Source organism: Pongo pygmaeus, chromosome 1 (assembly GCF_028885625.2).
Source record: "Pongo pygmaeus isolate AG05252 chromosome 1, NHGRI_mPonPyg2-v2.0_pri, whole genome shotgun sequence".
In the NCBI taxonomy this organism is placed as follows: Eukaryota; Metazoa; Chordata; class Mammalia; order Primates; family Hominidae; genus Pongo; species Pongo pygmaeus.
Genome location: NC_072373.2, coordinates 25,281,841 through 25,295,935, shown reverse-complemented (window position 1 = coordinate 25,295,935; position 14,095 = coordinate 25,281,841). Strand labels below are relative to the sequence as shown.

Sequence of the window (14,095 nt, the reverse complement as noted above, 5' to 3'; positions counted from 1 at the left end):
TAATGTAATCAACACTCATATATTCTTTACTTATAGTATTCTCAAACTGCCACTTTTACTTTACTTCTGTCTGCATATAGAGATTTCTTTTGGAGGGGTAGAGCAGAACCATTTGAAAATAAGTTCTAGGCCAGGCACAGTGGCTCATGCCTGTAATCCCAGCACTTTGGGAGGCCGAGGTGGGAGAATCACTTGAGCCTAGGAGTTTGAGACCATCCCTGCCAACATAGGGAAACCCTATCCCTACAAAATATTAAAAATTAGCCAGGCATGGTAGTACGTGGCTGTAGTCCCAGCTACTTGGGAGGCTGAGGTGGGAGGACAGCTTGAGTCTGGGAGGTGAAGACTGCAGTGAGCCGTGATTGCGCCAATGCACTCAGCTTGGCCAACAGAACAAGATCTCATCTCAAAAAAATAAATAAATTAAAAAACTAAGAAGAAACTAAGTTACAGACCCTTCATCTCAAAAATTCTCAGCATGTATCTCTGTAAAAAAGAATAACTGCAGCCAGGTGTGGTGGCTCACTACTGTAATTCCAGAACTTTGGGAGGCTGAGGTGGGAGGATCATGAGGTCAGGAGATCGAGACCAGCCTGGCTAACACGGTGAAACCTCGTCTCTTCTAAAAATACAAAAAAAAATAATTAGCCAGGCGTGGTGGCGGGCGCCTGTAGTCCCAGCTACTGGGGAGCCTGAGACAAGAGAATGGTGTGAACCCAGGAGGCAGAGCTTGCAGTGAGCTGAGATCGCGCCACTGCACTCCAGCCTGGGTGACAGAGTGAGACTCCGTCTCAAAACAACAACAACAACAACAACAACAACAAATCAGCTGGGTGTGGTGGTGCACACTTGTGCACTCCCAGTCACTTGGGAGGCTGAGGCAGGAGAACCCCATGAACCCAGGAGGCGGAGGTTGCAGTGAGCTGAGATCGTGCCACTGCACTACAGCCTGGGGACAGAGCGAGACTCCGTCTCAAAAAAAAAAAAAAAAAAAAGGATATCTGCATAGCTACAATACAATTAGCACAAATAAGAAATTTAATAGTGATAAATTATCTAATATGCAGTCCATATTAAAATTTCTCAAATTATTCCCAAAAAATGGTCTTTACAGTTGTTTTTCTTTCTTTCTTGTTTTTTTTTTTTTTGAGACGAAGTCTCGCTCTGTCGCCCAGGCTGGAGTGCAGTGGCGCGATCTCGGCTCACTTCAGACTCCGCCTCCCGGGTTCACGCCATTCTCCTGCCTCAGCCTCCCGAGTAGCTGGGACTACAGGCGCCTGCCACCACGCCCGGCTATTGTTTTGTATTTTTAGTAGAGACGGGGTATAGTTGTTTTTCTTTGACCCAGAGTCTAGTCAAGGTTCATGCATTTACTTGGTTGTTGTGTCTCTTTGGACTCTTTTAACTTGTAATAATCTCTTCACCTTTGTACATGTAACACCGACATTTTTAGCAAGACCATCTGCTAAAAATATGGGTGAAAGTTTGATGAGTACAGGATATTTGTATAATCTGAAAATATATTCTTATAAATTATTTATTAATTTCAAATTAATTTACAGTGGATTGATCAAAACTAACATTACCGAATAACACCCCACACAGATATTCTGTGCCTTTTGAAGTCAAATTGCTTCTTTGGTTTTCCTTCCAAAAACATATAACCTGATTCCAACCATGTGGAAACAGCAGAAAAACCCAAATTGAGGGATATTCTATATAGTAACTACCTGTAATCTTCAAAAACGTAAAGATCATGAAAAACAAAAAAAGGTTGAGGAACTGTTGCAGATTAAAGGAAACTAAAAAGCAAAACAAGCATAATTTAGGGGCTGGATTTCAGTTCTGGAAAAAAAATTCCCATAAAATAATAGCTATAAAGAACATTATTGAGACAGGCAAACTCTGAATATGAATGGTGGATTCGATAATATTACTGAATCAAGATTACATTTTCTGGTTTTAATAAATAAACTGTGGTTATATAATAAAAGCCTTTGTCCTTAGGGAATAGATAGTATGCATGGATAAAGGGACATTCTAGGTAGAGTATATGGGTGTTCTTTGTACTATTCTTTCCATTTTCCTGTTTATAAAAATTTGTGCCAGCGCAGTGGCTCACATTTGTAATCCCAGTACTTTGGGAGGCCAAGATGGGCGGATCATTTGCGGTCAGGAGTTCGAAACTAGCCTGGCCAACATGGTAAAACCCCATCTCTACTAAAACTACAAAAATTAGCCAGGCAAGATGGTGGTTGCCTGTAATCCCAGCTACTTGGGAGGCTGAGGCAGGAGTATCACTTGAGCCCAGGAGGTGGAGGTTGCAGTGGGCAGACATCACACCACCACACTCCAGCCTGGGTGACTGAGTGAGACTCCATCTCAAAAAAAAAAAAAAATTCTTTATGTTTTTGAGACAGGGTCTCACTCAGTCAGGCTGAAGTGTAGTTGTGCAATCAGAACTTGCCACAACCTCAACCTCCTGGTCTCCTGCAATCCTCCTACCCCAGCCTCCGAGTAGGTACGACAACAGACACGTGCCAGCATACCTAGTTAATTTTTCAATTTCTTTTGTAGAGATGGGGGTCTAACTATGTTGTCTAAGCTGGTCTGGGTCAGTTTTTCTTAAATGTGAAATTACATCAAAACACAAAGTTTTAGATGAGGCAAATATTGTGCTAAATCATGACCATTTAAAAAGGCAACTTGGGGCCTGGCACGGTGGCTCATGCCTGGAATCCTAGCACTTTGGGAGGCTGAGGCGAGAGGATCACTTGAGCTTAGAAGTTCAAGACCAGCCTGGGCAACGTGGCAAAACCCCATCTCTACAAAAAATACAAAAAATCAGCGGGGCGTGGTGGCATGTGCCTTAGTCTCAGCCACCTGGGGGCTGAGGCAGGAGGATGAGCCCAGGGGGCTGAAGCTGCAGTGAGCTGAGACTGCGCCACTGCACTCCAACCTGGATGACAGAGCGAGACTGTCTCCAAAAAATAAATAAATAAATAAATAATTAAATAATTAAAAATTAAACAAAGAGAGAAAGAAAGACGTAAAAGCGATTCTTAGCTCATGGGCCACACAAAACAAGGTGGCAGGCAGGAACTGGTTTGAGGGCCATAGTTTGCCAACACCTGGATAAGAGAAGATGGCAAATGGATGTAGGCAGAATGTTTAAAAGCTGATACAGGCCAGGTGTAGTGGCTAATGCCTAACATGTGTAGTGGCTCATGCCTAACACTTTGGGAGGCCAAGGCGGGAGGATCACTTGAGGTCAGGAGTTCAAGACCAGCCTGGCCAACATGGCGAAACCCCATCTCTACTAAAAATACAAAAATTAGCTGGGTGTGGTGGCGTGCACCTGTAGTCCTGGCTACTTGGGAGGCTGAGGCAGGAGAGTCACTTGAACCCTGGAGGCGGAGGTTGCAGTGAGCCGAGATAGTGCCGCTGCACTCCACCCTGGGCAACAGAGTAAGACTCCATCTCAAAAAAAAAAAAAAAAATCAAAAACTGAAACAGTAGTCTAGACAAGAAATAATGAGGCTCTGGATTAGGCTAGTATAGTAATGGTAGGGAAAGGAGAGAACAGGCATCATGAAATATTTAAGAGACCACAGCAAGGCTTCTTGGAGACTTATTATAGACATGGCAGGGGGATTCAAGGCTAGGTAGAAGGAAGTGGACAACATATAGATTAACCTGGGTGACTGGCTGAGTAACAGTCATACCACCAACTAAGAAAAAAGGTTACCAACAAAACACAACTCATAGATTTCAATGGAGTGAGTGGTGGGGATAGAAACAATCTTAGTTTAGTCTTTATTTTTATTTTTTAAGAGACAGGGTCTTGCTCTGTCACCCACACTTCAGTGCAGCGGTACAATCGTAGCTCACTGCAGCCTTGAATTCCTGGCCTCAAGTGATCCTCCTGCCTCAACTTCCTGAGTAGCTAGGACCAACTACAGGTGCATGCCACGCTAATTTTTTATTTTTATTTTTGTAGAGACAGAATCTTGCTATGTTGCCCAGGCTGGTCTCAAACTCCTAGCCTCAAGCGATCCTCCTGTGTCAGCCTCTCTAAGTGCTAAAATTACAGGTGTGAGCCACTGTGCCCTGGCCTTAGACCACTCATTAAATAAATTCTGATAAGGAGAAGGAAAAATACTACTGAGTGATAGCCAAAGTGAGGTATACTATTGTTTTAAAAAGCTTTCTGTCTTAGTTTCTCTTCTTTTCTTCCTTCCTAATACAGATTTTGGTACTGGTAAGTATAGTGCTACTGTGACAAATACCTTAAAATGTAGAAATGGTTTCGGAACTAGGTAGTAGAGGCCAGAGAGTTTTGAGGTGCATGTTAGAAGAAACCTAGATGGCTCTGAAGTGACTGCTGTTAGAAATATGGACACTGCAGGGCGTGGTGGCTAACGCCTGTAATCCTAGCATGTTGGGAGGCTGAAGTGGGCAGATTGCCTGAGCTCAGGAGTTCAAGACCAGCTGGGCAACACGGTGAAACCCTGTCACTACTAAAATACAAAAAATTAGCCAGGCATGGTGGCGTGCACCCGTAGTCCCAGCCACTCGGGAGGCTGAGGCAGGAGAATCGCTTGAACCCGGGAGGCAGAGGTTGCAGTGAGCTGAGATTGCGCCACTGCACTCCAGCCTGGGTGACAGAGTGAGACTCCATCTCCAAAAAAAAAAAAAAGGACACTGAAGGCAATTCTGGTAAGAGCTCAGAAAGACAAGAGAAGAGCTGTACAGGAAGGTTCTATAGTTATACACACAGAGAGAGAGAGTGCTATTAGAAATATGCATGTTAAAGATGCTTCTGGTGAGGTCTCAGACAGAAGTGAGAAGCAGGATATTGGAAATTGGAAGAAAGGCAGTCCATGTTATGAACTGGCAGAGGACTTGTGTTTTTACTGTTTTAAAAGTAGAACTTGTAAGTGATGAATCTAGATATTTCACTCATATTTCCAAGCAAAGTGTTGAAGTGTAGCCTGATTTCTCCTTGCTGCTTACAGTAAAATTTTACAGTATAGAGAGAGATAAAGCAGGAATTATTCAACAAAAAGGAAACCAGAACCTGAAGATTGGAAAATTCTCAGTTTATTCATATTGTAAAAAATGAAAAAGCATAATCTAAAAAGAACATCAAGGGTGTGGGGGGACAACAATTTGCTAAAGCGATTACCAGCATATGACTTATGGATCCAGTCAGCCATCTCAGCAGAAGCCAGGAATAGAGATGCGGTTAAAGCAACAGAAACACTGCCAGCTTGGACTGAAGGGACCGAGATGGGGACAAAATTAAGGAAGGCTTTGGACTTCCAGGATTCTATAGGACAGGGCCAATAAAACCATCCAGCTGTGAACACAAGTTATCCTTCAAGAAAAGGGAAGAATGACCCTTAAGGAGGCTCAAAAGAAGGCAGGGCTGCCACTGCCAACACAGGCCCAGAGGGCACAGGTCCGGCAGGTGGAGCTGTCTCCTCCTAGGTAACAGGGCAGGATCACCACCCTACTGAGCCCACAGGGCAGGGCATCAAGCCAAAGAAGATTATTCTAAAGCCTGAAAATCTAATGACATTTGCCCTGTTTGGTTTTAGACTTGCTTGGGACCCATAACCCTTTCTTTTTTCCAATTGCTCTCTTTTAGAATAGGAATGAATGTCTAACCTACACCTATGCCTGTCCCACCATTGTACAATTGTGCATCACTAAACAATGGAGACACATTCTGAGAAGTGTATCATTAGGCATTTTCATTGTGTGAAAACAAAAATAAGTAAGAGTGTACTTACACAAACCTAGATGGGCTAGCCTATTACACACCTAGACTACATGGTATAGCCTACTGTGCCTACAAACCTATACAGCATATTATTGTACTAAATACTATAGGCAACTGTAACACAATAGTATTGTGTATTTAAACATATCTAAACACAGAAAAGGTACAGTACAAATATGATGTAATAATCTTATGGGATCACCATCATACATGAGGTCCGTCATTGACTGAAACACTGTTATATAGCACATGCCTGTATTTTGGAAGCAGATAACTTGTCTGGTTTCACAGGTTAATAGATGAAGAGGAATTTTGCCCCAGGATAAATCATACCTTGAATCTCAGCCATTACCAATTAATTTAGATAACATTATTTTTATTTATTTTATTTTTAGAGACAGGGTCTTGCTCTGTTACCCAGCTGGAGTGCACTGGTGCAATCATAGCTCACTGCAACCTTGAATTCCTGGGCTCAAGCGATCCTCCCACCTCAGCCTCTCGAGTAGCAAGGACTACAGGTTCAGGCCACCATGCCCAGCTAATTATTTCTATTTTCATTTTGTAGAGATGGGGTCTTACTATGTTCCCCAAGCTGGTCTTGAACTCTATGGCCTTAAGCCATTGGCCCCTCAAAATGCTGGGATTATAGGTGTCAGTCCTTGCATCTGGCCTGATTTAGATGATATTTAGATGAGAGTTTGGACTTAAGAGTTGATGCGAAAATGAGTTAAGATTTTTGGGGCTTGTGGAATGGAATGAATGTATCTGCACATGAGAAGGACATGAATTTTGGGAGCCACAGGACAGAGTCCAATAAGCTGAATTGTGTTTCCCTTATATTCTTATGTTGATGTCCTAACCCCCAGTACCTCAGAATATGACTGCATTTGGAGATAGAGGCTTTAGAAATAAATAAGGTATGCTTGGCCAGGTGCAGTGGCTCCCACCTATAACCCCAGCACTTCAGGAGGCTGAGGTAGGCGGATCACCTGAGGTCAGGAGTTCAAGACCAGCCTGGCCAACATGGTGAAACACTATCTCTATTAAAAATACAAAAATTAGTTGGGTGTGGTTAGCACACGCCTGTAATCCCAGCTACTCAGGAGGCTGAGGCAGGAGAATCACTTAAACCCAGGAGGCGGAGCTCGCAGTGAGCCGAGATCGCGCCACTGCACTCCAGCCTGGGCGACAGAGCAAGACTCTGTCTCAGAAAAAAAAAAAAAAAAAGACTCAGGAAGCTGGCTGGGCATGGTGGTTCATGCGTGTCATCCTAGCACTTAGGGAGGCGAAGGTGGAAGGATGACTTGAGGTCAGGTGTTCAAGACCAACCTGGGCAAATACAGAAGGCCCTGTCTCCACAAAAAATAAAAATAAAAATTGTATTTAAAAAAAAAAAAAAAAGAGGCTGGGTGCTGTGGCTCATGCCTATAATCCCAGCAATTTGGGAGGCCAAGGTGGGCGGATCACCTGAGGTCAGGAGTTTGAGACCAGCCTGGCCAACATGATAAAACCCTGTCTCTACTAAAAATACAAAATTACCCGGGTACGGTGGCACATGCCTGTAATCCCAGCTACTTGGGAGGCCGAGGCAGGAGAATTGCTTGAACCTGAGAAGCAGGGGTTGCGGTGAGCCGAGTTCATGCCATTGCACTCCAGCCTGGGCAACAAGAGTGAAATTCTGTCTCAAAAAGAAAGGAGTCAGGAAACTCAGGGAGATCATACCTGCTGGTGATGGTTTTAATTTTCTTTCTTTCTTTTTTGGGACAGGATCTTATTCTGTCACTGAGGTTAGAGTGCAGTGGCGTGACCACAGCTCACTACAGCCTTGACCTCCTGGGCTCAAGTGATCCTCCCACCTCAGCCTCCCAAGTAGGTGGGACCACAGGTGCATGCCACCAAGCCTGGCAAATTTTTGTATATTTTTTGTACAGATGGGGTTTCACCATGTTGCCCAGGCTGGTCTCAAACTCCTGGGCTTAAGCCATCCTCCCACCTCAGCCTCCCAAAGTGTTGAGATTACAGGCATGAGCCATTATGCCTGGCCTGGTTTTAATTTTCTAATGAAGCAGGAAGGGAAGTGATATAATAACATCTCTATCTCTTGACCAGACTGTGAGGTACTAAAAGATAAGCAGCGACCCATTTCCCACAGTACAAAAGACATCTTACTCCACATAATAGGTATTTGATAAATGTTTGCATAACCGAATTGAGTTCCAAGATTATGGATTGGTGAACTAATGCCAGCAGCTATTGATATCAACTGGAAATTTAAGCAGGATATAAACTTTTAAAATGGTAAAGGAGACATAAAAATCCAAGGATCTGGAAACTATATTTATTTACCTGTACATTCTTTGTAAATCAGACGCTAAGACTCCAATGTCCACATATTTGCCACATTTGTTACTGGTAAGGTACTAAAACAGAAAATATAACAAATACAAAACACTCAATATTTCAAACTCAGTGATTTTAATCAACAGATTGAGCTATCTGAACACATTATACTTTAAGATAAACTCTTCATTAATAAAGTGTACCAGAAACATAAATAAAAGTAATCAAATAATTGTCAAGTATGAAATCAGAAAATTTAATTAACATTATTAATCACTATAATACAATACTAATAATTATTAGAATAGTTATAAGGCAGTAAGTAGGGCTTACTTACTGATATCCTAGGTTTCCAAACACCCCAGAACACTGCAATAAACTCATAAGGGTAGGAGGGGATATTTTAAACTTCAAGGAACACAGTGATATTTGACATCTGTCAGATCTGCAGAACTACTAGCTTGAGGCAATTTAGTTTCAATATTAAATCACCTTTTGGCAGGGCATGGTGGCTTATACCTGTAATCCCAACACTCTGGGAGCCCAGGAGTTTGAGACCACCCTGGGCAACAAAGTTTGACCTCATCTCTACAAAAAAATTAAAAAGTTGGTTGGGTGTTGTGGCTTGTGCTTATACTCCCAGCATTTTGGGAGGCCAAGGTGGGAGATCGCTTAAGCCCAGACTTAGGGGTTGCAGTGAGCTATGATCGAGCCATTGCACTCCAGCCTGGATAAGAGAACGAGACCTTGTCTCAAAAATAAATAAATAAATAAGCCTGGGCGTGGTGGCTCACACCTGTAATCCCAGCACTTTGAGAGGCCAAGGCCGGAGGATTGCTTGAGTCCAGGTGTTCGAGACCAGCCTGGGCAAGATGGTAAGATCTCATCTCTACAAAAAATTTTAAAATTAGCCAGACATGGTGGTGCATACCTGTGGTCCCAGCTACATGGGAGGCTGAGGTGGGAGAATCACTTGACCCCACGAGTTTGAGATGGCAGTGAGTAGTGTTCACACCACTGCACTCCAGCCTGGGTGACAGAGCTAGACCCAGTCTCAAAAATAAAAAATTAAAATTAAATTAAATATATAGATAAGTGAAAATTTATTTAAAATATTGTGTAAGACTATCTTCATGCTATGTGTGTAAGGTGTACATGAAACATAAATAAACTTCATGTTTAACTTGGGTCCCATTCCCAAATATCTCATTATGTATATGCAAACATTCCAAAACCTGAAAAAAAATCAATCTGAAACATTTTTTGGTCTTAAGCATTTAGAATAAGGGATATTCAATTTGTACTTTTATAATGAACCAAAGTGAAAGCTATAGAGGAAAACTGATTATGTCAAACGCTGAAAAGAGTCAAGTGTGAGGACAGAGAAGAGGCCACTAGATCCAGTAATTAGGAGTCACTGCTCAGAAACCTGAATAAAGTGAAGGAACAAGTTGTGGGACATGGGAACATCCAGAGGAAGAGTAATTCAGAGTGACTGAACAACGAGAACAAAGGTCCTGTGCTTGGCATGTTTGAGAAGGTCTGTGTGGTTGGGACAGGAGAGGAAAAGTAAACTAGGACAACAGAGGCCAGGATATGCAGGGCTTTTTACACTGGGTTTTACTCTAGATGTCTGTGACTCCACTAAAAGGTTTTGAGCAGGGCTATGGCAAGCTCTGATTTTTCCCTTTTTTTTTTTTTAAATTATACTTTAAGTTCTGGGATACATGTGCAGAACATGCAGGTTTGTTACATAGGTATACAGGTGCCATGGTGGTTTCCTGCACCCATCAACCCGTCATCTACATTAGGTATTTCTCCTAATGCTATCCCTCCCCTAGCCCAATTTTTCCCTTTAAAAGGATGTCTTGGCCATGCTTGTAATCCCAGCACTTTGGGAGGCTGAGGCGGGCAGATCACCTGAGGTCAGGAGTTCGAGACTAGCCTGGCCAACATGGTAAAACCCCATCTCTACTAAAAATACAAAAATTAGCCAGGTGTGATGGCATGCACTTGTAATCCCACCTACTTGGGAGGCTGAGGCAGGAGAATCGCTTGAACCCAGGAGGCAGAGGTTGCAGTGAGCGAAAAAAAAAAAAAAAAATTAGATGTCTCTGGCTGCTCTGTGGGGAATAGGCTTTAGGTAAAAGCAGAATCAGAGAGATCAGTTAGGAGGCTATTGCAATAGTATAAGGTAGAGATGATGGTTTGGACTAAGATGTTTATAGGGAAAGACAGTAAGAAGTACTTGGAATATATTTTGAAAGTAAAGCCAATCAGGCTGTTGAGAGATGGTATACAGGAAATGAAAGAAAGACTCAGAATGATCCTTAAGGTTTTTGGCCTTAACAACTGGATGAATGGTAGTATCATTTACCGAAATACAGAACACTAAGAAAGGGCAGGTTTGAAGGAAGAAAAAATCACAAGTTCCACTTGGCCATTTTAATTTGGAGATATGCTGATTAGGCAGCTGGATATATCAATCTGTACTTCAAGATAAAATCTGGACTGGAGATATAAATTTAGCAGTCATAAATATATAGAGGCCACTGCAACAGCTTGCACCGGTAATCCCAGCACTTTGGGAGGCTGAGGCCCGATCGCTTGAGCCCAGGAGTCAGAGACCAGCCAGAATAACATAGTGGAACCCCGTCTCTACAAATAATAATAATAATAAATTAGCCAGGTGTGGTGGTGCACACCTGTAGTCCCAGCTACTGGGGAGGCTGAGGAGGGAGGATCACTTGAGCCAGGGAGGCCGAGGGTACAGTGAGCTATGATTGTGCCCATAAACAGCCACTGCACTCTAGCCTGGGCAACAGAGCGAGACTATGTCTCAGAAAAATAAAAATAAAATGAAATAAATATATAGATAATAGAATATGTAGATACTATTCAAAGGTTATTAGACTAAATGAGATCACATAGGAAGTATGGATAGATAAGAAAGGTGTATGAGGAAAGAGGAGGAAGGGGAGGTAAGAGAACAGTGGCTCAGAGCACTTCCAACATTTACAAGTTAGCAGGAAAAGATGGGTCCGTAAAGGAGATTGTTTAGGGGCTGGTGAAGTGAAAGAAAAACAAGGAGAATGTGTAGCTCACAAATTCCTAAGTGAAGAAAATTCTCTCCTGCCTTTTAACTCAGACTGCTTGCTTACATTCTAAGGTATTTGCCACACACTGCTTTTTACTGGTGGTCATGAAAATGAGAAAACCGTAGGCAAAGTGCCTGTTACTGTTGCCAGACCCACGTTACCTCGTTTTAGTGTGTAAGTTCCTTGAGAACGGAAATTAACGTATTATTTATGCCACCCCTTCTCAAGGACCTCTTACAATGCGAGCGTTTGAAGACCATTCCTGTACTAACTTCACAAGCCAAAGAGGTTAAAATTCAAAGGCTAACTCCACTCTACTGAATGATCTGCACTGAAGACGACCAGATAACCTGGGCAGCCCCACCAAGCTGCACCCTCCCACCGTCCCCGGCTTCTCCCTGAGACTCCGCACCAACGTGGGTAGGGAAGGCCCCGGCACCACCAGCTAAGGAGGAATAGACGCACGCCCAGACCCAGACTAGGGAAAGAAGACTAGTTGAGTTCCACCTGGATGCCACCCGACAAAAGGGGAGTGGAACCCTGGGGCAGCGATCGGGGCCCTTGGCGAGGCCGAGCGGTGCAGAATACACACCTGGATCACTCGCTGCTTGAGTTTATTATCCACGAACCCTGCAGGTCTGGGCTTCATCGCGTCGGTCTTCCAAGCCACAGCTCGGACAGCCAGCTCCAAGTCAACCGGGGTCCTCGTAGGGGTTGCCCGCCGCGATCGCCGGGCCAATTGCACCTGATATGCGCCTCTCCTGGGGCCTAGCCCGCGCCGTTTCCGTCAGAATAAAAGTAATGCGAATGAGGAGGAAAAAATTCCGAGGAGAGGGAGAAGACTTGGAAACCTCAAAGAGTTTCTACGGGCCTTATTTTGCAGGCCTGCCCAGTGGGCCCTGGAAGATTAGGACCCCTTTGAAAGCGCTCAACTTTATTGGTTCCCGGCCGGGCGAACCAGGCGGGAGGAAGTTCCTGCCCCGGCGCGGTGTGCGGAGACGCTGTCGACGGCGTCCGCTGGAAAACTTGGTTTGCTTTCCTCAGGCGTTCCAGCCACACTTCATTCTGATACAAAGCTAGTCTTCGCAAAACCAGCGACGGTAGATACTTGGAGTGATAAAATCAGGGTAAAAACACATCACCAGCCGCTGCTTGCTTTCCCACGTAGTTACCTTACCTTTTAGAGGCCCGACAAAAGGGCTAGGTGAAAAAGAAAAGGAAGGACGGATTTATCCAGATAACTAAGTCATTTGTTACTTTTAGAACTCGTTTGACTTACGCTGTTATCATCGGCAGGTAATTTGTTGAATATATCCAGTGCAAGACTCCTTGGCCCAGAATTTTATCAAACGTTTGTATTTGCCCCAAGAAGTTTATCCTGCACTTAGGGAGACACAAAGGGACAGTTACCAAGCATTAAAAAAAAAAAAAAAAATGCTGGCTTTAGTTTCTGTCTTCTTGTTTATTTCAACCGTGTTTTGAGTATTCTTATTTCAGGTCCTACTTGGCTTATGACAAGGTTAAGTGCAGTATATTAAGGGGCAGAGGGGAGGAGAAAATGGAATTAAGAGAAGGGTGTGAGGCCGGGCACGGTGGCTCACACCTGTAATCCCAGCACTTTGGGAGGCCGAGGCAGGCAGATCACTTGAGGTCAGGAAGATCACTTGAGGTCAGGAGTTCACGACCAGCCTGGCCAACATGGTGAAACCTTGTCTTTACTAAAAATATAAAAATTAGCACTGAATTAAGTATTAGAATTCCCACTCAAAATATTGATCCCTTTGGTTGCAATTTCATTTCCTACTTCTTCACTATATGTAGTTTTTATTTTAATTTTTTTAGTTGTAAAATATAAGAACATTTACCATCTTAAACATTATAAATTGTGCAGTTAAGTGATATTAATACATTCATAATATGCAGCCGTCACTGCCGTTTAGCTCCAGAACTCTTTTCATTTTGTAAAACTGAAACTCTATACTAATTAAAAAATAACTCCCCATTCTTCCCTCCCCCCAGCCCCTGGCAACTACCATTCTACTTACTGTCTTTATGATTTTGACTACACTAACTTCCTCATATAAGTGGAATCTTCCAGTATTTGACTTTTGTGACTGGCTTGTTTCTTAGCTTAATGCCCTCATATAGCATGTGTTAGAATTTCCTTCTTCTTTTTTTTCTTTTTTTTTTTTCTGAGACAGAATCTTGCTCTGTCGCCCAGGCTGGAGTGCAGTGGCGCAATCTTGGCTCACTGCAACCTTCGCCTCCTGGGTTCAAGAGATTCTACCACCTCAGCCTCCCGAGTAGTTGGGACTACAGGTGTGCGCCACCACGCCGGGCTAATTTTTTGTATTTTTAGTAGAAATGGCGTTTTGCCATGTTGGCTAGGCTGATCTCCAACTCCTGACGTCAGGTGATCCACCTGCCTTGGCCTCCCAAAGTGCTGGGATTACAGGTATGAGCCACCGCACCTGGCCTTTCCTTCACTTTTAAGGCTGAATAAAATTTGGCTCTTTTGTTGCCATTCTGCCTTTTGCCATGAGATGACACAGCAAGAAGGCCCTCACCAAATAATAACTCCTTGATATTGGACTTTCCAGCCTTCTTGCATTCATTCAACAAGTGTTTATTGAGTGCCTACTAGTTTCAGTCTCTGCTCTGCACTTCAGGCTTGTGGGGAAAAGTGGAAGAATTATAACTGTAACTTTTTATAACATTTAAAAAATTAGATTAGGTATTTATGTACTTGATTACATTAAATGTTAGCAAAGATTCCCAACAGCATATAGTACAAATGTAGTCAATGCTTAGTAATTTTTAAAATGAAATGTAATTCTGTGCATGCCAAATGTCCAACATAGAATGAAAA

The 14,095-nt window shown here is 43.2% G+C and overlaps 1 protein-coding gene across 4 annotated transcripts in view; it reads right to left on the bottom strand.

Annotated features, from left to right (window-relative positions):
- Positions 1 to 14,095, bottom strand: part of NVL (nuclear VCP like) — a 549,783-nt gene that overhangs the window by 95,170 nt on the left and 440,518 nt on the right. For 2 of the 4 annotated variants that reach the window (XM_054492573.2, XM_054492567.2), the window contains exons 1-2: positions 11,819 to 11,959; positions 8,135 to 8,208 (exon numbers count right to left, since the gene is read on the bottom strand). The exons of 1 other annotated variant lie outside the window; for it this stretch is intronic. In XM_054492573.2, the coding sequence (XP_054348548.1) occupies positions 8,135 to 8,208; positions 11,819 to 11,875 (131 nt within the window). In that variant the 5' untranslated portion in view covers positions 11,876 to 11,959. Of the gene's footprint in view, positions 1 to 8,134; positions 8,209 to 11,818; positions 12,159 to 14,095 lie in introns of those variants that run through there. One more of the 4 variants, XM_063672620.1, reaches the window with a different exon arrangement.